We start from the raw sequence: 25,380 nt of genomic DNA, 5'->3' as shown, positions 1-25,380 counted from the left end.
CTGTTTCTCATCTTCGTGTTTTCAGTTATGTAGCTCAGTACTTTCATAGTTTATTTCATGTTCATTTTTGTCCTTTTTTTTTCTGGACATCCAGAAGACATTGAGCGTTGTACATTGATTTGTCTCATAGGTCGAGTTTGGCCTCTAGTAGACATTAATACAGATCTACATAGCATGCTTGTACTACCCCTTCAGCATATAGAGATGCATCTTGCCTTAGCACTCCATCCACATCCCCACCCCCCCTTATATTGTTTGTATATGGGCTCCACCCATCCATGATGATTCACAGTTGTATCCAAACACACGCACACTTTTTCTTTTCTTTCTTTTCTTCCGATGACCGGAAGAACACAGTTGTATTATTTCTTTTTGTGTCATAGGCCGACTTTGGCCTCTCGTAGACGTTAATATCTCTCTCTCTCTCTCTCTCTCCCTCCATCGCACATGTTCGCCATCTCCTCTGTTCGCCTGCCTTCACCCATGTTCGCCTGCATTCGCCCCCTCTCTCTGTGCAGCCCCTCTCTCTCTCTCTTGCTTACCCTGCCCGTCTCAACCACCCTTCCTCACACCTGTGCGCTAGTCCCTTCGCCTCGCTAATCCCACCAACCCTTCCTCAGGCCCCCAAGGCAGCAACATAACTAACTAACTAACTCTCTCTCTCTCTCTCTCTCCCCGTCACCTGCTCTTCGCTGTTCCGCCTGCGCCCCCTGCTCTCGGCCTGCGCCCCCTGCTCTCTCTCTCTCTCTCTCCCCGTCACCTGCTCTTCGCTGTTCCGCCTGCGCCCCCTGCTCTCGGCCTGCGCCCCCTGCTCTCTCTCTCTCTCTCTCTCCCCGTCACCTGCTGCTGCCCCTGCCCTCCTGCCCCCCCCGCTCTCTCTCTCCCTCTCTCTCTCCCCGTCACTTCCTCTCTCTCTCTTCCCGCCACAGACCCAGCCCCCCCCCTCTCCGCTCTCTCTCTCTCTCTCTCTCTCCCCGTCACTTCCTCTCTCTCTCTCTCTCTCCCGTCGCCGCTGCAGCAGGGCCTGCCCCTCTCGTCGCCGCTGTAGTAGCAGCCCCCTCCTCTGCTCCTCTGCTCGCCCTTACCCTCTCTTGAGTAGGGTTTAAATTCAGTACCCCCCTGAGGGGGAGGGGGGGGGCTCCCTGTGGGCTATTTTCAGCACCCCCGTGATACAACATGGCCCCTAAACTGAAGTCATTTGCAACCATGGCCTCGAACCCACCCCCCCTTCCACCCCTTATCAAACCTCAATCCCCATGGGAGATCTTCATCATGGGAGAACTGAAGAAATTGCAGCAGGAGGTCTCCACCCTCAAAACTGAGCTGACACACAAGGAAACAAAGATTGCCAGTCAAGAAACAAGGATTGCTGGCCTCGAAGCTCAATTGCAGGACATCAAGAACAAGCAGGAGATTCAGGAAGCAGCCCAAGAAGCAACCCAAAAAATACAGGAAACACAACAAGAAAGCACAAAACCTCAGGTAAAATCAGAGAACTTTGTCAGTGAAGTACTGTCAGTCCTGAAAGAAAATGAAAGGGTCAAAAGCCTGGAAACTTTGTTCGAATTGGGGGCTTGCCAGAAGATTGGTCAGTAGGTACCAACACAGATGAACAGCTAGAGGGATACATCTTGGATGTAGATATCATAAAGGAACGACTCACTAAAGTGGTACCTTTTATAGACCTTGGTGACCCAACTGACATTCAAATTAAAGGGAAACAGGCTAGGGTTCGATACTATGATATGATTGATAAGATCAAGGTAATGAAGCAGACTAAATCATTGCAAGGTACCTCGGTGTGGATTTCTGATGAGTTGACCCCACTACAACTAAAGAATAGAGCGGGGGAACTGGCCAAAGTCAGAGAAGCAAGGAAACAAGGGAAGTGGGCGGTCTATAGAGGAGGAAAAGCTATCATCAAAGATTTTAAAGGTCCACCCTCCTTTTGAAGGACATGAACTTGATACTTATACATATCTAATCACATTAAGCACATGGTGATTTTACCATTGTAACATGTAACTCTCATGAGTCATGAGAGCTTTGAAGTTAGTTTCTTTTTGATCCCACATGCACTTTTCTTTAACCGATACCCCGAAGTGGATTGTAACCAAAGATGTATTCTGATCTGTCCTATAGGTCAGCTTTGGCCTCGACAGGACGTTAATATATCTTTCTTTCTTTCTTTCTTTCTCTCTCTCTCTCTCCCCCCCCCTACTCCCTGCCTGTGGGAAGCGCTGCAGAGTAATCTCGAGGAATGGCTCCGAGTCTCCAAGAGAAGCTCGAGGCCCTCGAGACGGCAATGAAGGCACTAATCAAGGAGAACAAGAAGATATCCAATTCCAACCTCAATGAGGTGGAGAACAAATTACACCGGCACATCATGGCCCTCGAAGCATGGGTCACGGACCTTGAACAAGAGAACACGGCACTCAAGGAGGAGGTGAGTGCATTGAAAGTTGAACTGGTAGCCATCAAAAACACCGAGAAGGAAGAAGGGGAGATCAATGACAACTCTCTCACGGCCATCAAAGAAGAGATATCCAAGGAGATCACAAAGGACATGGAGAGAAAACTCGAAGCCAAGCAGTCAGGATGGGTTGAAGTGGTGAAGAAGAACATCCGTAGTAAAGAAGTGAGGGAGGAGACTCAAAGGGAAGAACACCAAATCATTCACACCACCATTGAGAAGGAGAAGATGAGGCATGCCCACCGCCGCAACATTCGAGTCACAGGTATAGCCGAGACACCCGTCTCCACTCCCGAGAAAGATGAACAGCTTCTATGCATGAAGCTCGGCTACAGGGAAGAGGACCCTCTCCCCTTCACCAAAGCATGGAGAGCCGGGAAAGACTCAACACGCAAGCGAGCCCTCATCCTACAGTTTGCAGGAGAGACGGAGAGGGTCACCTTCGTGAGGAAGAGGGTGATTCTACGAGGACTACACGGAGATCCCATCTATTTGGATGACGACCTTACAAGGATGCAGATGGAACACAGGATAACATGCATGCCGAGAGTCCTATTGGCCCGGAAAGAGAGCAAGAGAGCATTCTATCGCGATGGCCGTGTCATCATTGATGGCAAGGCCACCGATTAGCGCCAAGCGGCCTATGGGACATCGGCTATGGAGGATCCAGATTCACAGATACACATATCAGTTTGGAACTACAATGGAGCACTTTGGACACATACTGGGAGGATGGAGGAGGTCATGAGGGATGGGACATCATACTACTTACAAAGACGCACCAGAGCCCAGAGAGGGGGCTACCCAAAGTAGAGGGCTATCAGTGGGAGTTTACATACAGGGGGACCACACGGCAGAGCACATCAAGAGGATCTGGAGGTATAGCGATACTCTTCAAGCGAGAGCTACAGGAGCGCCTACAGGTGGTAGCACATGACCAGGAGGCTAGATACATGTGGATTAGACTGCAGCTCTCAGCAGACAGGGTGTTATACATTGCTCTATGCTGCTTCTCTCCTAGAGGATCGAGATATGCCATGACAGCAGAGGAGGAGAGTAGAAGGGAGGAGGACACAGGGCCATTGGGAGAGTCACCATATGCAGCCCTTTTAGATGAGATCATACACTACTCCAAACTGGGGGAAGTCCTCCTTATGGGGGAATTCAATGCACAAACACAGAGCCGATAGTGCTACATTTATGATTTCGAGCACCCCGAGGTGATGCACACACTAGAGGTGGAGGACACGTGAGCTTGCAGGGTGTCACAGGACATGGGGCCGGATAACACCAGATATGGTCACCACTTACTTGAGCTGGGAGCGCGACACCATCTCGTTATTTATAATGGGATGAGACAGTGGCAGGACTCAAGAGCACTGACATGCTTTCCACGATCAGGGGGGTAGCACAGTGGACTACATCATCGGGTCCATGGAGACCACACAGGCAGTCACATCTTTCACCATCCCCCCCTGTCCTACTGGTGCGGATCACACGTACCTCTTACTATCACTGGCGAGCTCCACACAAGCGCCCCCACAGCCCACACAGGCATCGCATACAACTTTCTACTTCACCCATGACTTGGCAGACATATATGAGCATCATGTATATGACGGGCTATTCCAGATGGATCCCTTGTCACCTCTAGACACACTCACCACCCAACTGTCATCTCTACTACATACGGCCGCCACCCGCAGCTTCCCCCATCATACACACTGCACACACAGATAGATCTGGGAGCATGCCGCAAAATCGGTGGTATAATGATGAGTGTAGAGGGCTATATAGACACCTCCGTGCCCAGAGAGCACTGCGGACCATTACACAGAGACAGGCGAGCCGACAGATGAGGACCCTCACACGCCGTAAGAGGCGTGCATATGAGGAGGCACAGTACTGGGATATATACCACCTATTCATGAGCAGAGATGCAGCCACTGCATGGCGCAGGATGAGAGAGCCTCGCCCTTGTACCCCGATTGACGATCCACACACACGGCACACATAAATCTTAGTGAAGGGTGCTTGGCACCATATTGCTAGCTTGTAGCTGGGCTACTTGTGGGCAAATATAGTTTTTGTAAGTTGTTTTCATGTTCAATCATTTTGGAAGAAACAGTGGTGTATGGCTGGGCCAAGCCACCCGTTTTACGTACTTGTAAAATTATTACTCCCTTAAAGGCAATACATATCCTTCAAGGGGGGGGGGGGAGGGGACCAGCCCATCTTCTAGTCCCTAGTGCAGTATCATTTCTTTTCAGTACTTTCACATTGTATAATCAATTGTTATGGCTATGTATGTGGAATATGGCAGTGATCAAAGGATGATAAATCTTGTGATTTCAGTACTTAATTCTATATAACCACGCCCCTGTTTGTGACATCAATCCCTCCTCTCTCTACACTGGCCGTACAGGGTACAGATGCCGTACAGCAACCGCTGTCAGAAAATCTCTCTCCCCCTCTCTCCCTCTCTCTCTCTCTCTCTCTCTCTCAAATGCAGAGCTAGAGATCCCAGCCACAGATCACCAGCTTCTTCAGGCCTATTAGCGAGCCACATCCCCCTCCCCATGTATCATCTACCTCTCAACGAGGGCTCACACTATAGAGAGCCTCGGAGATCAAAGCTGCTAAGAGACCGCGACTACCCAGACACACACCACCGCTACTTCATTAGGCCCAGTCTGCCCAAATCCAAGCACGATACCGTAGAGCTATGGACGAGAGAGTCCAAAGGCTACACCAGGGCACAACACATGTGAGTGTCCTCCTCGCCCCATGCCCCATGTATGATGTACTATACCCCACTATCCCCACTGGGTGGAATTAGTCGTATACCACCTATCATGATTGTACATCTATAGCATGCTAGACAGTGAGCTGCATATGACTAAGATTAGCTTTCATTTCTGTTTTTCTTTCCATGATACTCAGGATGTAACTATTCCCTAATTTCTCAAGATTCATACTGTAAATTCTCTATTATCCATGGACATGGGTGTTGGACACTACATGTAGCCATGGAATGTTTATGGTAAAGCTTCCCATGTACGTGTATGCTAGCTGTATCTATGAGATCCTGGCTGCATAGAAGCATGTTAAGCATTTGATGGATCTTGGAGAACCAAATGCAATACATAATGCCATGGATATTTGATGGATCTTGGAGAGCCCAATACCATAGCACTTGTAAATATCAAGTACATATAAATAGATGGGGTTTCTTTAAAAAAATGTGTTTAAATGCATACATTTGTGTGCATGGCTTATTTTTATTTGCGTGTATTGTTTTGTTTGCCTGAACAATGCTTGTATTTTATTGCATGAGAAGCTCATGGATCTCGGGACGCCTGGATCGCACCCATGGGTTAGTATGTTGCATAACCTGTCTTCAATTAACTTGTATTGATGGATTTGTACAAGAATAATTGACATTTTGAAGGCAGCCCACTCTTATGCGGGTTTTCTATCTCTATGCATGCATGCATGACAGTCTAGCTAAGTATTGTTGATAAACTTCTTCTCAATGATGAGAAACCTCCATGCATGCGACATGCATGGCCAGAAACCCCCATGCATGCGACATGCTAGCTTTTTCAGCTACATGCATGCATCATGCAATGCTTTATCTTTTCATGCATCTAAAAGTGTGCCATGCAAGCTTACTTTTCTTAAAAGTAAAGCATGCAAGTTCACTTTTCTCCAAAAGAGTCATGCAAGCTAGTTAACTCAAAAGAAAGTAAACTTTTCCTCCTCTTTTAGCTACACAAGTTGCTACTTTGCTAATAGCCATTCTTTGATCCAAAAGTCTTGCACAAACCTCTCCCTACCACATCTTGTCATGAGCAATACCCTCCACTCCTTCTCTTCATCTAGGCGCCTCCTTCTAGGCTGAATAGAACTCTATAAATTCAGATTTCCAGAATCATTCAAGAGTACTTGTTGGCCTTTGTTTATTGCTATATCTAATACAATTATTGTAGAGTATTTTTCCAACCATACCATAGTGTTTATACCTCTCCAAAACACTTAGAAGCTGGCTGAATTCTGATTTTCAGAATTGAAAGTCTCTATTCAAGATAGAAGAAGAAAAAGAAGACAATTTCTAAAGATTGAAGCTGTGGAAGAATTCAAGTTAGAATAAGAAAAAGAAGACAAATTCTAAAGATTGAAGCTGTGGAAGAATCATATTGTCTCCGGTTGCTACAAGTTCCATGCGGGAGAACCCTTGGGAAGTGCTGGGCATTTTCCAAAGGCTGATTTTCAACCACTACATGGTTGATCTCATTGAAGTTAAGCTACATTTGCAGAAATCGGGATTGTTGGGCAATCTTAGTGAAGGGTGCTAGGCACCATATTACTAACTTGTAGCTGGGCTACTTGTAGGCAAGTTTAGTGTTTGTAAGTTGTTTTCATATTCAATCATTTTGGAAGAAACGGTGGTGTATGGCTGGGCCAATCCACCCGTTTTATGTACTTGTAAAATTCTTACTCCCTTAAAGGCAATACATATCCTTCAAGGGAGGGGGGACCAACCCATCTTCTGGTCCCTAGTGCAGAATCATTTCTTTTCAGTACTTCCACATTGTATAATCAAATGTTATGGCTATGTATGTGGGATATGGTTGTAATCAAAGGATGAGAAATCTTGTGATTTCAGTATTAAATTCTGTATAACCACACCCTCGTTTGTGACAATGGTATCAAAGCTTCGGCTCTCTTACTTTGCATAAATCCTTTTATGATACTCGATAAGACCGTGGAGGAGTTATTATCCGTGAGGGAAGGTTGGGATTCTAAGGTAGCCCTCGTCTTATTGTCACACTCCGAAAGGAGGTACCAACGGTTTTGGTGACAGTGAGCGTGTTGGAAAGATCTTGTGGCCCTCCTGTCCGTGTAGGGGCACTGTTGTACCCTTGCGGTCTATTCCGTATCATATTTAGACGCAAGTAGAGACTGGTCTTCGGTATACAGAATTGAAGGCAAGCAAAGCATTGTTTTGGACAGCTTTTACAGTATTTTTTGAGTTGTGTTCCCTTGCTCTGCTGAGGGAAGGGCAACCCCAACAGCCATCATGAGCACTTAGTTCTCCACATCATAGTGAGGTTGTGTTGCAACAATTACAGTCCGAAGTGGCTGAATTGAAGTCTATTTTGGCCATCCCACAAATTCAGCATACTCTTGAGTCTCTGAAGAAAAGGCATAGAGAGCCAACACTTCATGTCTCTCGAGAAGCCTCTTCAAGATCCCATACCCGCTCTCACTCTCATGCCCATAACCGTTCTCCTTCACCTAGCCACAGTTCTTCTCCTCGTTAAAAGCCATTCTCGCCATCACAAAAGCCATGCTAAACGCAAAGTCCGTTCTCCTTCTCCCACTGGAAAGCCCTTAAAGAGATTGAAGACTTTCAAGGCTGGGGATAAAGATGTTAAGTTTGAATCTTATAATGGTAAACGGGATATTACTAAAGCTCTTTCTTTTATTAGACAGTTTGAGGTTACATTTGTGAATGGCAATTTTATTAAGAAGTCTAAACTTCGTCATGTGGGCATGTATTTGAAGGATACGACTAGCAATTGGTGGCTGGCCAAGATTCTTGAGAACAAGGATCCAAAGTCTTGGGAAGACTTTAAAATTCAATTTTATGAGCAGTTTCTTCCACCTAACTTTGAGAAAGATGTAAAGAAAGAGTGGGATTGGTTGTCACAAAAAGAGCATGAAAGTGTGTCTGCATATGTAGATAAGTTTTGGGCTGTTTTGCTTAAAGTAACCCTCTTTATGAAGATTGCTAATGATAAGAAGATGCGGAAGTTTGAAAGTGGTCTCCAACCTATTATTAGGATGAGCCTAAAACTCTATCCTAATAGTACTTTACAACACATGATGGAGTCGGCAATTATTGCCGAAAGTTTGCATTCAAAAGGCACCCCCAGAAAGCAAGAGTTTAGCTCGTAGAAAGCTAAACAAAGGGCAAATCAAGAGCTGTCCAAGGGTGGACAGCAAAAGAGGCATCACGCTACTCACAAGGATCAACACCTGTTACGGTGCAAAGCCAAGTCCTAGAAACCTGTTGAAGACCACGCAAGGCCTTCTGAAACCTATCAACCACCCCCTCTGAATCCGGAACCACAAAGCCTGGAGTATGCACCTCCTTCTGCAAGTAATCAACTGCCACCTGCCTGGCTTTCCGAGAGGTCCCCGTGGAAAGAACATCCTCATCTACATGAGTTTCTTTGTCCCGAATACTGCGAGACATTATAGCATAAGTTACCTGTTCAGTTTCCTCTGACTGACGCACACAAGAACCACCAACATCAATACTGGAAAGTTCCTGCCAACTGCTGCCATCAACTCGCAAGCTATCCACCATCTGGTCCCGGAAAGCCTGCACTTGCAGCGTATCCACACTTAAGTGGCCATTACCAGACTGCCACTCATCACATACCTGAGGACCTGGGAGAGAGAGTGCTGAAAGCTTGTAAACTCCATTCTCCACTCCGCCTTCCCAAACCACCTGGCCTGTTGCTTTGTCTCGGAGAGCAACAAAATGCTCATCAAACTCCACCCGTACGCCAGTCTTGCAAACCTAATGCACTGACAATAGATGAAAACCAAGTGACAGAACATACAACACATGGGAGGAATGCTTCCCCCCTCTGCCATTGGGAACTATCTCCAACCTGCCCTCACTATGAACTGGGATAGTGGATGTATCGCCAGTAAGAATGTGACCAGAATACTTGCAGAGATCCTGTAAATCTGAACGGGAAGGAGTCATGTGCCTGGAAGCACCACTGTCTAGAATCCACTCCCGAGTATCCGTTGCGGAGAATCCTCCAACCTCCTCCCTGCCTGAAGAAAATGAAACATCGGTGTCCATCACCTCCAGGTGCACAAAAGCCGGAGTCTTCATGATTGCTACTGAGGAATCTTCACCCTTCTCGGTCTTCCGCTTGGGACACTACCTCCAATAGTGGCCTTTCTCGCCACAATCATTACAGGTCCTCTCTGCCTTTAGTTTCTCGCGGTCAGCGACGACGGACTTCTTCTCAGAAGACTTCTCCGATGAAGCCTTCCCTTTGCCCGTGTTACGACCTTTCAACCATTGGTCAATTAAGGCCTCCGAACCTCCACCCTGAGGAGGGTTCGTGAATCGTTCCTCCTGGTCCAAGACCATGGGCACAAGCTCCTCCCACATGATGGTGCTGAGCCTGCCACTGGTAATCAAAGACGAGTACAATGCTGAGTACTGACAGGGCAAATGCGACAACAACGTTATGGCCATGTCCTCTAACGATATCTCCTTCCCAGCCTGAAGAACTTCTTGCTAAAGAGCCTGCAGCTTGTTAATATGCTCCCGCATCGTCAACGACTTTGCAGGGCTCATAACCCGCATCTGTACTTCCAAGGAAATCCTCTTCATGGGCGATACCCTGTTGTAAAGAGAAGCCAAATGCTGCCATATACCTTTGGCCAGCGTCATATGCTTTACATGATTGATTACCTGCGGTATGTAGTTGAGGAAGATAAACGAACGGACCCTGGCGTTGACACGATCCCACATCTGTGCCTGTGCCTCCTAGTCCTTTCGGATCGACGGTACCTCCCCTTCCTCTACTTCCGGCCGTGGAACCCCAACAACGATGAAATCAGCGAGGTCGTAAGACTCGAGAACAGATTCCATCATAACCTTCCATATGCCGTAGTTATTCCCGTCTAACTGACGGTCCACCGGGAACGTGGGGAGTGTAGGGATCTTCACATGCCTCTCGGCCATCTCTAACAGATCTGCCATTGCGGAGGGTGAACTTTAATCATGTGAATGGGGAGGGTGGGTGGGAACAAAACCTGAAGACGAAGCTGCACTTTCTGCTCCCTGCTTCGCCACGTCCCGAACGACCCACAAGGGTCCCCAAACAGCACTAAAAAACACGAACAGTCCTGATCCTCCGGCGGGGGGGGGGGGGGGGGTGAACTTAGTCTTCTGAAGGGAGGGTGGGTGGGAAACACAATGAAGATGAGGCTTGAACTGCTTACTCCTCGCTTCTCCACGTCCCGCACGGTCCACCGATGCTTTCGATCAGCACCAATCACGAACACTCCCGAATCTCCAAGTCTCCCGGATCTTCAAGGGCTTCAACAATCCCGCAAGCTCTCCACGTCTCCAGGATCTTCAAGCAGCCTTGTGCTCTGATACCATGTCGGAATGCACAGCGGAATATGAGACACGCAACTGAGAGCAAACACGTGCAGGACTCCACGCTGAACAAAGGCCCACGTAGAAGACAAGCGCCAGCCTGCAACAAACTGAACTGGGAGCAGGAGGAGAAAAACGAAGACAAGAGTGTGGCTAGGTATGAACTCTGTATATACACAGGAATCCCGAATCAGTGATACAATGGCATGGGTTGTGGGGGTCCATTTTATATGGACCCCAGGTAGCAGTCGGCCTGCTCCAGAGGTAGCCGACAATGGACAAATCTCCACAACCGGCCCTCATAGACCAGTCGGCCAGTTCAGAAATGAAGACGTGTACAGTCGGCCAGAGGAGATGCGCCTGCCAGCCCATGACTGCCCCCAAAGCCATGGAAAAATGGGAAAAGTATGGGGAAAAATACGGAGAGTGGGGAAAAATGAGAACACCTAATAAGGGCAGACACACCCACAAAAGAGGCCCTGGTGTATATGTATAGACAGGAGATGACTTCTAACAATATTGCCATTAAAAAGCAAATAAAGAAGTCTATTTGTTTGTACTTGGTTTTTGTCAAAGAGCAAATTAGGTCTAAAGATAAAAGCATGTCACATCTAGATAAGTCTAGGGCAGATTTTTTATATCATTATAAAGATTGTTTTGCAGATGCTTTGCCTAGGCAACTTCCCCCGTAGCGTCCAGAGGATCATCACATTGATTTGATTCCTGGGAGCTCACCTCCAAATCAGCCCCCTTATAGGGTGAGTGCAAGCCAACAAGAAGAAATCATGACACAAGTCAATGATCTTCTTGAGAAGGATTTGGTACAACCCAGCTCATCACCTTATTGTTCACCCATTTTGCTAGTACAAAAGAAAGATGGTTCATATAGAATGTACATTGACTACAGGGCCTTGAATAAGATAACCATCAAGAATCGGTTTCCAATACCGAGAATTGAAACTCCAAGGGACATCTGTTTTCAGCCGCATTGATTTGAAAAGTGGTTACCACCAAATAAGAGTAGCTCCTCAAGATGTACATAAGACAGCCTTCAGGACTACATTTGGATTGTATGAGTATTTAGTGATGCCTTTAAATCTAACTAATGCTCCTGCTACTTTTAATCGCATGATGGATCGTATTTTCAAAAATCACAGAATGTTTACAAGAGTTTTCTTCGATGATGTGCTAGTTTTTTCCAAATCCGAGGAGGAACACAAGCACCATTTGGCTATTGTTTTTTAAGAGCTCCCCAAGCATAGACTTTATATCAATCCCAAAAAGAGTGAATTTTTCTTGGCTAAAATTCATTATCTTGGCCGAAATTCATTATCTTCCATATTGTTTCCAAGGACGGTGTACACATGGAACCTGCCAAGATTCAAGCTATTGTTGATTGGCCTAACTTGACTTCTGTGCATGAAGTCAGAAGTTTTATGTTCATATTATCGGGTTCATTAAGCATTTTGCTCTTTTGGCTGGTCCATTGCATGATCTTACAAAGAAGAAGATTGCTTTTATTTGGGGTATTAGACAAAAGATAGCTTTCTAGAAGCTAAAAGATGCCATTAGTCGACGACTAGTTCTTATTGTGCCAGATTTAAGCCTTTTGTTGTGGAATGTGATGCAAGTGGTGATTGCATAGGAGCAGTGTTAAATCAAGAAGGCCATGCTGTGGCTTTTAAAAGTCAAAGATTGCAAGATGCAAAGACGCATAGTACCATCTATGAGAAAGAATTAATGGTTGTGATTCATGCTTTAACCATATGGAAGCACTATCTCTTAGGTGCTGAATTTATGGTCAAAACAGATCAACAGAGTCTCCAGCACTTTCTCACACAGAGAAAACTCTCAGAGAAGCAGATGCGATGGGCTAATTTTCTTTCCATGTTTCATTTTCAGATTCTTCACACTTCTAGAAAGAATAATTCAGTAGCTGATGCATTATCTCGTAGGCCCAAGGTGAATGCTATCACCACTGTCTATCATGAGGACCTTTCATCTATGCCTCAAATGTATAGTACTGATGAAGATTTCAAAGAGATATGGGCTGATTTACAGGCTGCAAAATCAATCCATCCTTTCTCCGTCAAGGATGATTATTTGTATCACCATCAAGCCATTTGTGTAGTCAAGCAGCTTCGTCAAAAGGTCATGGATGAAGCACATGCACCTCCCTATGCACGTCATAGAGGTATTTTGCCCACTACTCAAGCTTTGGAAAGATATTTCTATTGGCCTTCTATGCGGGCTGATATAGAAAAATATGTTCGTGTGGGGGTGGTATGCCAGAAAGTTACGTATGGCAGGCATAAGTTGCTTGGTTTACTTCAGCCTCTGCCTATTCCTTAAGCACCTTGGGATAGCATAGCAATGGATTTTATCACAAATCTTCCTCGATCTGCTTATGGTAATAATGCTATTTGGACTATTATTGATCGCTTTAATAAGCAAGCTCATTTATTTCCGTAAAAAAGACTATCAATGTCACGTGCATCCCGCACTTGGATGCCACGTAGACATTTCTGTACAGAAGGTGCAGGACCTGGGATGGTGAACTGGTCCCATGTGAGCCCAGTCCGGGACGAGTCAGCCAGGGATCCATCTCAGTCGTCCAAGGTCAGGTGTGCAATTCCTGCACATGAAGCAGTGCCAGTCCGCGCTGTGAGTCTCCCTCTGGAATGATGTCAGATGTTCTGTGTATCTGGTTTGCAACTGGATGCCAGACCTCTGTAGGCATGTAGGTTTGCATGTAGAGATGGGGCCAGCCCATAGGGCTACCCCAGTGCGAAGAGTTGCACCCTTAGTGTGGGCATGGGGGAGGTGTAGAACCACCCCCAAGGGGCCAGGAGGGTCCAAGCTGTGCCCACCAGCCATGGCATGGGCTGGAAGGGCTGTCGGCCAGCTTTAATGCTGCTGGACAGGCAGCCGACAGGGTTAGAAACCCTACCCAGCAGCTTTAATGCTGCTGGACAGGCAGCCGACACGGTTAGAAACCCTACCCATCAGGTCGGCCAGGTGTAGGGGGCAGTCCCACACCCATGCGTAGAGTGCCCAGCAGCCTGGTGCTGTCCCAGAAGGCATGCGCAGAATGGCCAGCATTTTATATAGTGTGAAAGCATTTTATTGAATAAGACCTAGTCGTGGAGCTTTATGAAGCTGGCCGACTGGATGAAAGGAGGAGTATAAATACTCCAGCCAAGAATCAATGAGATCATCTCATAATTCACCAAGTGCATCAAGCAAACAAGGGCCAGGACAGCCAAGAGGTTGCTAACGCAAAGGGGTGAAGGACTGAAGGTCAAGGGCAGGTTTTCCAGCCAAGAAAAGGTCAACTTTCTGTATTTGTTTTCAGATTTACATCATTCTAATAAAGCAAATACACCATCCGTGGTGGGGGCCCTACAGAGGGTAATTGGGACCCAATACTGTGTCCTCTCCATCTCCCCCTTCTCTCTCTATTTTCTGCACATCTCCTTTCAGTTTGTGCGTTAATTCCGTCGCGAAAAGAGTGCTGATTTCTGAGTTTTGAAGTACCGATCCTTCTCCGAAGCTTCCGCATATTACAGTGGTATCAGAGCCTACTTCAAGGACAAAGATTCAGCAAAGAAAACCAGAAAATTTTTTCGCTCGTGTGGTTGGTTTTTAGACGCCGGTGGACTACCCCTTTCGGAGTGACTCCTGTCCCTCGAAGGACGGTCGGTTTTTAGCCTCCGAAAGCCTCCGGAAGTCTCCCACACAGATAGTGGATGGTCAGATTGCGTTCCGGAAAGGAATTGCATTTTCCCGCTATGGCGAGTTTCGGCGACGAGAGAGAACCAGAACCATGGGACCAGAGTGCACCAGGTAGCCCAACTAGGGCACCCGGCTTGAGTGTCACAGACATGTTCCAGCAGATGATGCGAGCAATCGCACACCAGACAGCCAAGTTGGATGAGCAGAAGGCGCGGATCTTGGCTCTGGAGGAGCGTTCTCGCTCTCCAGCATCGCGTTTTCCATCTCCTCCTCCCTCACCTTCCGTATCCCAGATACCAGATCCTCACCCTCTCGCTGAGTCACAGCCGCAACCAAGCTCCTTGCTTGAGATGCAGATGCGTGCATTGGAGATTCGACGAGAAGACGACGCCATGCGACGCGTGGAACACAAGCGTTACCTCAGAGCTTTGGACGCCAGATTGACATCGGCGGCGCCCTCGAATCATTTTCCCGAGAAAATGAATTTCAGTAAGTATAATGGTAAACTCGATCCCACAACACTTTATTCATGGTTGCATCAATTTGAAGCTTACTTTGCCGCAGTTAGGAAAACAGATACTGACAAAGTGATCTTAGCTAGTTGGTACTTGGAAGGTGAGGCCATTCCTTGGTGGACTCAGTGGGCTCATGCCCACACCAGAGCAGGTATGGCAGCTTATGTGTGGGACGAGTTCGTCCGTGACCTTAAGCAGCGGTTTCTACCGCCCCACTACCTTGAGCGACTCGAAGACGAGTTCAGGGGAGCGCGTCAGAACGCGCAACCACTCCTTCAGTTTGCCAATAAAATTTCGACCTTGTGTCTGCAATTAGGCTTATCTGATACGGACAAGAAAGGGCAGTTTTTGTATGGCCTGGACACGCAAATCCAATGGGAGGTGCGTATGTTTAGGCCAGCCACCTTTGAGGACGCACTCTCGCTTGCGCAGAGTGCAGAAATGAAACACAATGGTAGCAAGCCCAAGACTTCCCAGCCGGCTTCTCCCAAGGCTAACGCCTCGGGGGGCAAAAGCCAGAACCAGACGGGGTCTTCCCCAGGACAGAGCCCGGGAGCCTCTGGCTCCAAGAACTCGAACAATGCGTCTAAGCTTACTCCAGACCAGAAATCGGAGGCAGGCAAGACAGGTGGCAAGTTGAGTGCTGAGGAGCTTCCTCAGTACAGGAAGGAGGGTAGATGTTTCTTTTGTCACACAAAAGGACATACTTCTCGGGATTGTCCGAAGAAGCCTCCAAAGGCCGCCGCCGCCGCCGCCTCCACAGCTTCCGTGGTGAGCACAGCTCCCACACAGACCCCAACGGCTACCCCTAGTTCTTCAACCCCCGGTGCTTCAGTTGGAGCAATTATTAGACGGGAGCTCGAAGATAAGCAGAAGGGCGCCCATGACCAGGAGTATGAGCGCAACGAATTGCTCAAGTCCTTTGGCTACATAGGTGGCCAGAGAGTTGTTGTCTTGTTTGACAGCAGCAGCACGGAGGATGTGATCACGGAACAGGCCGCTAGGCGTGCCCGTTTCGAGCTGACTCCGGTGGACAAACAAGTTGAGGGTTTTAGCACAGGAATGACAACGAGCGTCAAGTATGAAGCTCTAGGTGCTAAGTTAGTGATTCAGGGCATAGAGTTTGTGCGTGACTTTATGGTTGCCCCTCTTGTAGGAGCAGACATAATTTTGGGTATTCAGTGGTTTCACAAGTTTCTTCCTGATGTCAAGTGGGACAAGCACACGTTCCAAATCGATCGAAATGTGTCAAACACCCCGGTGACCATTAAGTGTGAGCCAGGTATTCCAAACTTTCCGCTCATAAGCCACTTGCAGGCTAAGCGAGCAGTCAGGAAAGGCGCACAGTGTGCGATGATTTACATCCAGACAGCCCAGACGGTGGCCAGTGCTTCCGAGAAGTACTCGGTTCTCCATGAAAAGTTCCAGAAGATTTTTCTTCGGGACAGTCTCCCTCCCCAGCTTCCCCCGTCCAGACCGGAGGATCACAAGATTGACCTCCTCCCAGGCTCGGAACCCCCGAGCAAGTTTCCATATCGCCTTTCTAAGGCAATGGAATCGGAGTTGGACCGCCAACTCCAAGAATTGTTGCAAGCTGGCTTCATCCGCCCCAGCGTGTCGCCTTTTGCAGCACCGATCTTGTTTGTCAAGAAGAAAGATGGGTCTTCTCGGTTGTGTGTCGATTATCGTGCACTCAACAAGCTGACTATCAAGAGCAGATTCCCGATGCCTCGAATTGACTATATTCTCAAGAGGCTGAATGGAGCTAAGGTGTTCTCCAAATTGGATTTAAAGAGTGGGTACCACCAGGTACGGATTGTGGAGGGGGACATCCCCAAGACAGCCTTCCGTACAGAACGGGCCCACTATGAATTTGTGGTCATGCCATTTGGTTTGATGAACGCCCCAGCTACATTTAACCGCATGATGATGCGTATTTTCCGGGAGTTGATTGGAGAGTGTGTGTTCATATTTCTGGACGACATACTCATATTTTCAGCTACAGTTGAGCAGCATGACATTGATGTGGAGAAAGTCCTTAAGTTGCTGGAAAGCAACGAGCTCTATGTCAATGAAAAGAAGTCAGAATTTTATCTGTTCCAGGTACATTACTTGGGATATATAATTAGTGCTGAAGGCATTCAACTTGATCCGGCTAAAGTGGCCGAGATTGTTAACTGGGAAGTACCTCAGACCGCTTATGACATTAGATCATTTGTGGATATATGCCAGGCATATTCCACCCACATTGACAAGTTTTCTGATCTCTCGGCAGATCTCACCGATCTGCTAAAGGGAGTGAAAACCAGACGGCAAAAGATTCGAATGACTCCACGAGCGTTGGAGGCATTCCAGAACCTCAAGGTGGCTTTGTCAAAAGCGCCTTGTTTAGCCCTTGCTTCGTGGGACGAACCATTTCAAGTGATCACCGATGCGAGTAACATCGCAATTGGAGGTGTATTGCAACAGAATGGTCATCCAGTAGCTTACATGTCTCGTAAGTTACTGCCCACCGAGAAGAACTACTCAGTCTATGATCGTGAACTCCTAGCAGTTATACAGACCTTGAAACATTGGAAACATTTCCTGTATGGCCGTGACTTCGAGGTTCGCACTGACCATCAGGCATTGCGCTGGATTCAGACGATGCCAAGTGCACAGTGGAGTGATCGACAACACCGCTGGAGTCAGATATTCCAGCAGTTCGGTGGTATGATTGAGTACCTTCTAGGAAAGACCAACCCAGTGACCGATGCTTTGAGCAAGAAGAGACAAGTATCTGCGATTCAGACCACTAGACTTGACCTTGTTGGTACAGGACTAGAAGACATGAAGCACACGTACGCGGATTCCGAGGAATTCGGTACACAGTGGGAACAGGCATTGGATGCCACAAGACCATGCCATTTTCTGATACGCGATGGTTGGCTTTTCTACAAAGGCCGACTATGTGTCATGAAATCATTCCGGGCAGCTCTTCTCCATGATGCCCACGACGCCATTACAGGTGGTCATAGGCCCTAGGGGCATGAATTCGACTCTGGAGAAATTAGAACGGCAATACTATTGGCCAAAGATGAGGCGTGATGTGTTTACCTATGTACAACGCTGTGACATTTGTCAAAAGGTGAAAGCTCCTCGTGGAAAGAAGATAGGGTTGTTACAACCTTTGCCAATTCCTGAGGGTCCTTTCCTGGACATTTCGATAGACTTTGTCACAAATCTGCCTCCCAGTCCGAGTAAGCGTAATACACAGTGTTTAACTATTGTTGATAGGTTCAGCAAATTTGTTATGCTTATTCCTTGCAGGGCCAATGTGACCGCCGAGGATGTTGCCCAGCTATTCATTCGGCATTGGTACCCGATTGGCGGGATTCCTAGGACCATAGTGTCAGACCGAGATGCCAAGTTTACCAGTCATTTTTGGAGGGCATTGTTTGATAATTTTGGTACTTGCACAAGTTCACGCAACCACACAACGCTCTCAAGCAAAGCACAAGAAAGCTGCCGATCGGCATCGACGTCATATGGACATCAAAGAGTAGGATTGGGTTCTTCTCAAGTTTGAAAAGGCGCGTCTCCGCAAGAGGCCACGACAAGAAGGCGAGGCTCTCAAACTTGCCAACAAGTATTATGGTCCATTTTAAGTTATTAAAAAGATTAATGATGTGGCTTTTCGGTTGGCTTTGCCCACTCATTGGAAGACACATAATGCTTTCCACATCAGCCTGTTGAAACCATATATTGAAACTCCACCTTCTCAACCAATTACAGAAGATCCACCAAAATCCTGATCTCCTCAACAACTACTTAATAGCTTTTCAATTGCGGACAACTGTTTAGAAGCCGGGGGAAATGTAACTATTCCCTAATTTCTCGCGATTCATACTGTAAATTCTATATTATCCATGGACATGGGTGTTGGACACTACATGTAGCCATGGAATGTTTATGGTTAAGCTTCCCATGTATGTGTATGCTAGTTGTATCTACAAGATCCTGGCTGCATAGAAGCATGTTAAGCATTTGATGGATCTTGGAGAACCAAATGCAATGCATAATGCCATGGATATTTGATGGATCTTGGAGAGCCCAATACCATAGCCCTTGTAAATATCAAGTACATATAAATAGATGGGGTTTCTTCCAAAATATGTGTTTAAATGCATACATTTGTGTGCATGGCTTATTTTTATTTGCGTGTATTGTTTTGTTTGCCTGGACAATGCTTGTATTTTATAGCATGAGAAGCTCATGGATCTCGGGATGCCTGGATTGCACCCATGGGTTAGTATGTTGCATAACCTGTCGTCAATTAACTTGTATTGATGGATTTGTACAGGAATAATTGGCATTTTGAAGGCAATCCACTCTTATGCGGATTTTATATCTCCATGCATGCATGCATGACAGTCTAGCTAAGTATGGTTGATAAACTTCTTCTCCATGATGAGAAACCTTCACGCATGTGACATGCATGGTCAAAAACCCTCATGCATGCGACATGCCATGCATGGTTAGAAACCCACATACATGCGACATGCATGGCCAAAAATCCTCATGCATGCGACATGCATGGCCAGAAACCCCCATGTATGCGATATGCAAGCTTTTCCAACTACATGCATGCATCATGCAATGCTTTATCTTTTCATGCATCTAAAAGTGTGCCATGCAAGCTTACTTTTCTTAAAAGTAAAGCATGCAAGCTCACTTTTCTCCAAAAGAGTCATGCAAGCTAGTTAACTCAAAAGAAAGTAAACTTTTCCTCCTCTTTTAGCTACACGAGTTGCTACTTTGCTAATAGCCATTCTTTGATCCAAAAGTCTTGCACAAACCTCTCCCTACCACATCTTTTCATGAGCAATGACCTCCACTCCTCCTCTTCATCTAGGCGCCTCCTTCTAGGCTGAATAGAATTCCGATTTCCAGCCTCATTCAAGAGTACTTCTTGGCCTTTGTTTATTGCTCTATCTAATACAATTATTGTATAGTTTTTTTCCAACCATACCATAGTGTTTATACCTCTCCAAAACACTTAGAATCTGGCTGAATTCTGATTTTCAGAATTGAAAGTCTCTATTCAAGTTAGAAGAAGAAAAAGAAGACAAATTCTAAAGATTGAAGCTGTGGAAGAATCATCTTGTCTCCAGTTGCTACAAGTTCCATGCGGGAGAACCCTTGGGAAGTGCTAGGCATTTTCCAAAGGCTGATTTTCAACCACTAGATGGTTGATCTCATTGAAGTTAAGCTACATTTGCAGAAATCAGGATTGCTGGGCAATCTTAGTGAAGGGTGCTGGGCACCATATTGCTAACTTGTAGCTGGGCTACTTGTAGGCAAGTATAGTGTTTGTAAGTTGTTTTCATATTCAATCATTTTGGAAGAGACGGTGGTGTATGGCTGGGCCAATCCACCCGTTTTATGTACTTGTAAAATTCTTACTCCCTTAAGACAATACATATCCTTCAAGGGGGAGGGGACCAGCCCATCTTCTGATCCCTAGTGCAATATCATTTCTTTTCAGTACTTCCACATTGTATAATCAATTGTTATGGCTATGTATGTGGGAGATGGCAGTGATCAAAGGATGATAAATCTTGTGATTTCAGTATTAAATTTTGTATAACCACACCCCCGTTTGTGACACAGGACAGGGACTTGTTGAATACAGATTTGTCTCATAGGCCAATCTGGCCTTCCGTAGACGTTAATATACCTTCTCTCTCTCTCTCTCTCTCTCTCTCTCTCTCTCTCTCTCTCTCTCTCTCTCTCTCTCTCTCTCTCTCTCTCTCTCTCTCTCTCTACAATTGGCACAGGAGCTGTACCGTGGCTGTAAAGATTCACGCGCGTGAAATCCCAAGGCTGGTTTGAGGCCTATTTTTGGACTGTTTTGGGGATTCTTCGTCAGCTTTTGGTGTTGAGTTGCTGGCTAAAGTATTTTAAAGGAAAAATCTGGTGTTATTCACACCCGCATCTTGGTTATTTTGTAAAAAAAGCTTCTATCTCAATAAAGCAATACCTAGGAGGGGCCAGCCATTCCGGCTCCGGCTCATTGTGGTGTTTATTCATAGTCCTTGTGGTTTCTTGCTATGTGTGTGCTCTGTTTGAAGATTTGAAGAGTTTTGTCTTTCTGTTCCGAGTCTCCGCTATTTGTGACAGTACACATCCCTAGCCTAACCATAGGCCTGCGAGGAGGTAAAATACTTCTCTCCTCGTGTTCAATTCACGTCCACGTGAATGCATAAGGAGACAAGCCTGTGTAAGCGAATCCCCATATCCAAACATGCATCAATAGCATCTACTCAAGTCTACTGCCTCTTACCTAGGCCTATGTAATACTCCTCTTGTAGACCCAACTAGGCTGGACAGCAACAGAAGAAACCCAAAACACACCACCGGGAACCTCCTACTAGAAGGGGAGGTGATCTTGGAGGGAGGAGCTGATGTGCCACTTGTCTGGAAAAATACCCTTCAAGAACCTTCCAAAAAATTGATGCCTATAGAAAAGGTTGTGTTAGCTAGCTGCTACATAGAAGGGGAAGCCATCTCTTGGTGGACACATTGGGTCGAGGCAAATTCCAACTTTGGGGTTGCTGCCTATGAATGGAACCAGTTTGTCACAAACCTCAAGAAGCGGTTTCTAATGCCTCACTATCTTGAGCGGCTCGAGGATGAGTATGTGGGATTGTGCCAGAATGCATAGCCAATCGTCTAGTTTGCCAATCAAGTCACTCACTTGGCTTTACAGTTGCAAAAATCATACCAGGACAAGAGAGGTCAATTCTTCTACGGTTTAGACACACAAATCCAATGGGATGTGCATATGTTTGAGCCACAGACTTTTGACTGAGCACTTTTGCTTGCTCAAAGTGCCAAGATAAAATATAACAATGGAAAATCGAAGACCTTCCAACCCAGAGAAGCCAAGGCAGCAGCTGCCAATGGTGAGTGCCAGAACCAAAACCAGACAAAGACCCAATCAAGGTCTTCATTCATGTTAGTAATAGACGTTAGGTTAGGTCTACTGCCTATTACTAACATGAATGCACCATGCTTTCATTCACGCATTAATCTACAATTTAATCTATATTTTTGCATTAATCTCCATTAAGCAAAGCACTCATGTTACACACAGAGTTTGAGGTAGGGCACCCACAGTTGGCTACCCACCAAATTAATGCAAGTGTGAATGCGATCAATGCAAAAATGTGAATTATTGCAACAAACACACATAGGCCTTCATTTGGCAATCTATAAAAAGAACCCCTCCGCCCATCGATACCAAGCAGGCTCACAGCAAATCAGACATTGAACTTGGGGCTGATATTGGAGGACTCTACAATTAGGTGGTGAGTCGCTAGCCACAATTTATCGCGGTCATGCGATGCGTATGATGTTGGTTCTATCTAACCTCGTTAGGGTTTTGGTTCTAGGTCACTTGATCCTTGGGCTTCATCTATGGAGACCTTACAATCAAGTTCTCATCATCACCTATCATTGTAAATATTCATTCATGTTAGTAATAGACATTAGATTCTGGCTATTGCTAACATGAATGCAACATGCTTTCATTCACAAATCATGTTATCACCAATCATTGTAAATATTCATTCGTGTTAGTAATAGACATTAGATTAGGTCTAATGCCTATTACTAACATGAATGCACCATGCTTTCATTCACGCTTCTGCATAGGGAGATTTGCGTTAATCTACAATTCAATCTATATTTTTGCGTTAAACTCCATTAAGCAAAGCACTCGTGTTACACACTGAGTTTGAGGTAGGGCACCCAAAGTTGGCTACCCACCAAACTAATGCAAGTGTGAATGCAATCAATGTAGAAATGTGAACTATTGCAACACACATAGGCCTTCATTTGGCGATCTATAAAAAGAACCCCTCCACCCATCGATACCAAGCAAGCTCACAGCAAATCAGACATTGGACTAGGGGGTGATATTGGAGGACTCTACAATTAGGTGGTGAGTCGCTAGCCACAATTTATGGCGGTCATGCGATGCGTACGATGTTGGATCTATCTAATCTTGTTAGGGTTTCGGTTCTAGGTCGGTTGATCCTTGGGCTTCATCTATGGAGACCTTACAATCAAGTTCTCATCATCACCAATCATTGTAAATATTCATTCATGTTAGTAATAGACATTAGATTCTGCCTATTGCTAACATGAATGCATCATGCTTTCATTCACAAATCATGTTATCACCAATCATGGTAAATATTCATTCGTGTTAGTAAGACATTAGATTAGATCTCCTGCTAACATGAATGCACCATGCTTTCATTCACGCTTCTGCATAGGGAGATTTGTGTTAATCTACAGTTCCATCTATATTTTTGCGTTAATCTCCATTAAGCAAAGCACTCGTGTTACACACTGAGTTTGAGGTAGGACACCCACAGTTGGCTACCCACCAAACTAATGCAAGTGTGACTGCGATCAATGCAAAAATGTGAACTATTGCAACAAACACACGTAGGCCTTCATTTGGCGATCTATAAAAAGAACCCCTCCGCCCATTCTAAGCATCTTCTACAGATTTTGGAGCAGCCAGCCAACCAGAGCACCACATTCAGAGTGGACAATAACAATTAATGCAGATCAGGTCAGGGCTTCCTACTTCAGCAGATTTCAGCATATGCTGTAGGATTTCTTGCTCTAGTGGCAGCCATGCTCTTCAAGCAAGCAGCATTAGCGGCCTGAGGTCTGTCAGCATGGGTTTTGGGCAGCCAGGTTGGCTGGCCGACCAGCCAGTTCAGCCATTGCCAATCAGGCATCCCGTAAGGCCCCTAAAAGAGCCCCCCCACCACCCCACCCCACCCCACCCTTACTTCTCCATCGTTTCCTGCAAACAGTTCAGCCCTCAACACTCAGCCGCTTCTGCTCTTCCATCCCAGTATCATGCATGCAATGGAAGCTCGCGCTGATGTTTTCTAGATGCTCATATGCATTATCTATATGCATATTACCTGCTTATATATCCGAATGTGGCATTACTATAGCATGCATTCAATAATTTTGCCGCGATGCAATCAAGATAGAACATAGGAAGGCTTACCCCATGTGTACAGAAAACCATTTGATGCTACTGCCGCAGTGTGCTGAAGACCACATGCGATTTCGAGCATGCGGAGGTTGCCGACGTCCTCAAAGAGATGGGGAGCCACACGTTTGGGCACTCGAAGACACCTACGCACGTGCAGGGCCGCTGTCTGCCCGCTATGATTGTAACCCCAGACATAGAGGGCGCTGAGGACAGGGGCACGAGGACCTTGGGGTGCCATTCCGGGTAAAGAAAGTTCGCACTGTGCCGAAGTGAAGCTCCAAAAGAAACCCTAATCCTGTTGCAAACCCTGGGTCCCCTTCTGCAAAAGAAACCCGAATCCTGGTGAAACCCTGGATCCCGTATCTGCTGCAGAATAAGGAAACCCTGATCTTGTGGTTAGTGGGAAGTGTTCTCTCTGGGTGTAGATTCAAGATCTGACAGGAAACCCTAATTCGCCTCCTGTTTGAATTAAGGCCTCTGAAAGCAAACCGTAGAGCCCCTTTCTGCTGCTGTATCGGTGATCTGCAGAAAACTCGAAAGGCGCTCAAGAGACACTGTTCTGATTGCTTTGAAAATGCGGTAGATGCTTATGGTTGGATTGCCATGGAATCTGCGCTGTGTGTATGAATGGGCACCCCTGCGCGAACGGGTGCCCCGTGTCTGGAACCCTAATTGTCGTTGATTCTGGTATTTTGGGCCCGCGCTTTGTATGAATATATATATATATATATATATTCTGTTGTGCCCTAAAATTTACAGGATTCTAAAATGCATTAGAATTAGCAGATTTTTTAGAATTGAAAAAACAATTTTACGAGTAGTATCACTTTACATTTTAATTTATTAATTATATATTTTATATTATTATCTATATTTATATTTATGTATTATATTATATTATATATATTAAATTATTATATTTATCACATATTATTATATATTTATTATACATATATGTCTTTAATTTTTTTATTTATGCTCTTTTATATATATATATATATAAAATATCCTTACTACCCCTTGGGTTGCCTCCTCTTCTCTCTTTCTCAGTGCCAAATCAGGGGCTTTACACATCTGACAGCTCTAGAACCGATATTTTGGCCTACAATCGAGTGGGCGGGGGGATGTTTGCCTCTCCCACCACTTTGAGCGAGAAGAATCTCGGGGATTCACTTTAAGAATATGTGAAAGAATGAATTTCTTTATTTCTTTTTTGAGATAAATTTACAAAAATATATTTAGACAGGGGTATTATTAAAAGGATTTTGAAAAAAGTTGTAAGTTTAAAAAGAAAAAGGGTTCATTTTATTTTTACCAAATTCATAGATAAGGGATTTTATATATAGGGCTTGAATACACAGCTTGAATACACACAATGTAT

At 45.8% G+C, this 25,380-nt stretch overlaps 1 protein-coding gene across 4 annotated transcripts in view; it reads right to left on the bottom strand.

Annotated features, from left to right (window-relative positions):
* The window catches only part of LOC147608189 (Regulator of chromosome condensation (RCC1) family protein), an 86,232-nt gene extending 61,539 nt beyond the window's left edge, over positions 1-24,693 (bottom strand). For all 4 annotated transcript variants that reach the window (XR_015264465.1, XR_015264466.1, XM_086789349.1 and 1 more), the window contains exon 1: positions 24,012-24,693. Coding sequence is in view for 2 of the 4 variants with exons in the window: in XM_086789349.1 (XP_086645475.1) it covers positions 24,012-24,237 (226 nt within the window). In the remaining 2 variants the exon portion in view is untranslated. The remainder of the gene's footprint in view (positions 1-24,011) is intronic.
* Between the last annotated feature and the right edge of the window lie 687 nt (positions 24,694-25,380).

Source organism: Cibotium barometz, chromosome 53, assembly GCF_041138505.1.
Source record: "Cibotium barometz isolate CiBa-2024 chromosome 53, ASM4113850v1, whole genome shotgun sequence".
NCBI lineage: Eukaryota > Viridiplantae > Streptophyta > Polypodiopsida > Cyatheales > Cibotiaceae > Cibotium > Cibotium barometz.
Note: the sequence above shows the minus strand (reverse complement) of the source record. Positions and strands in the feature narration are given on the sequence as shown.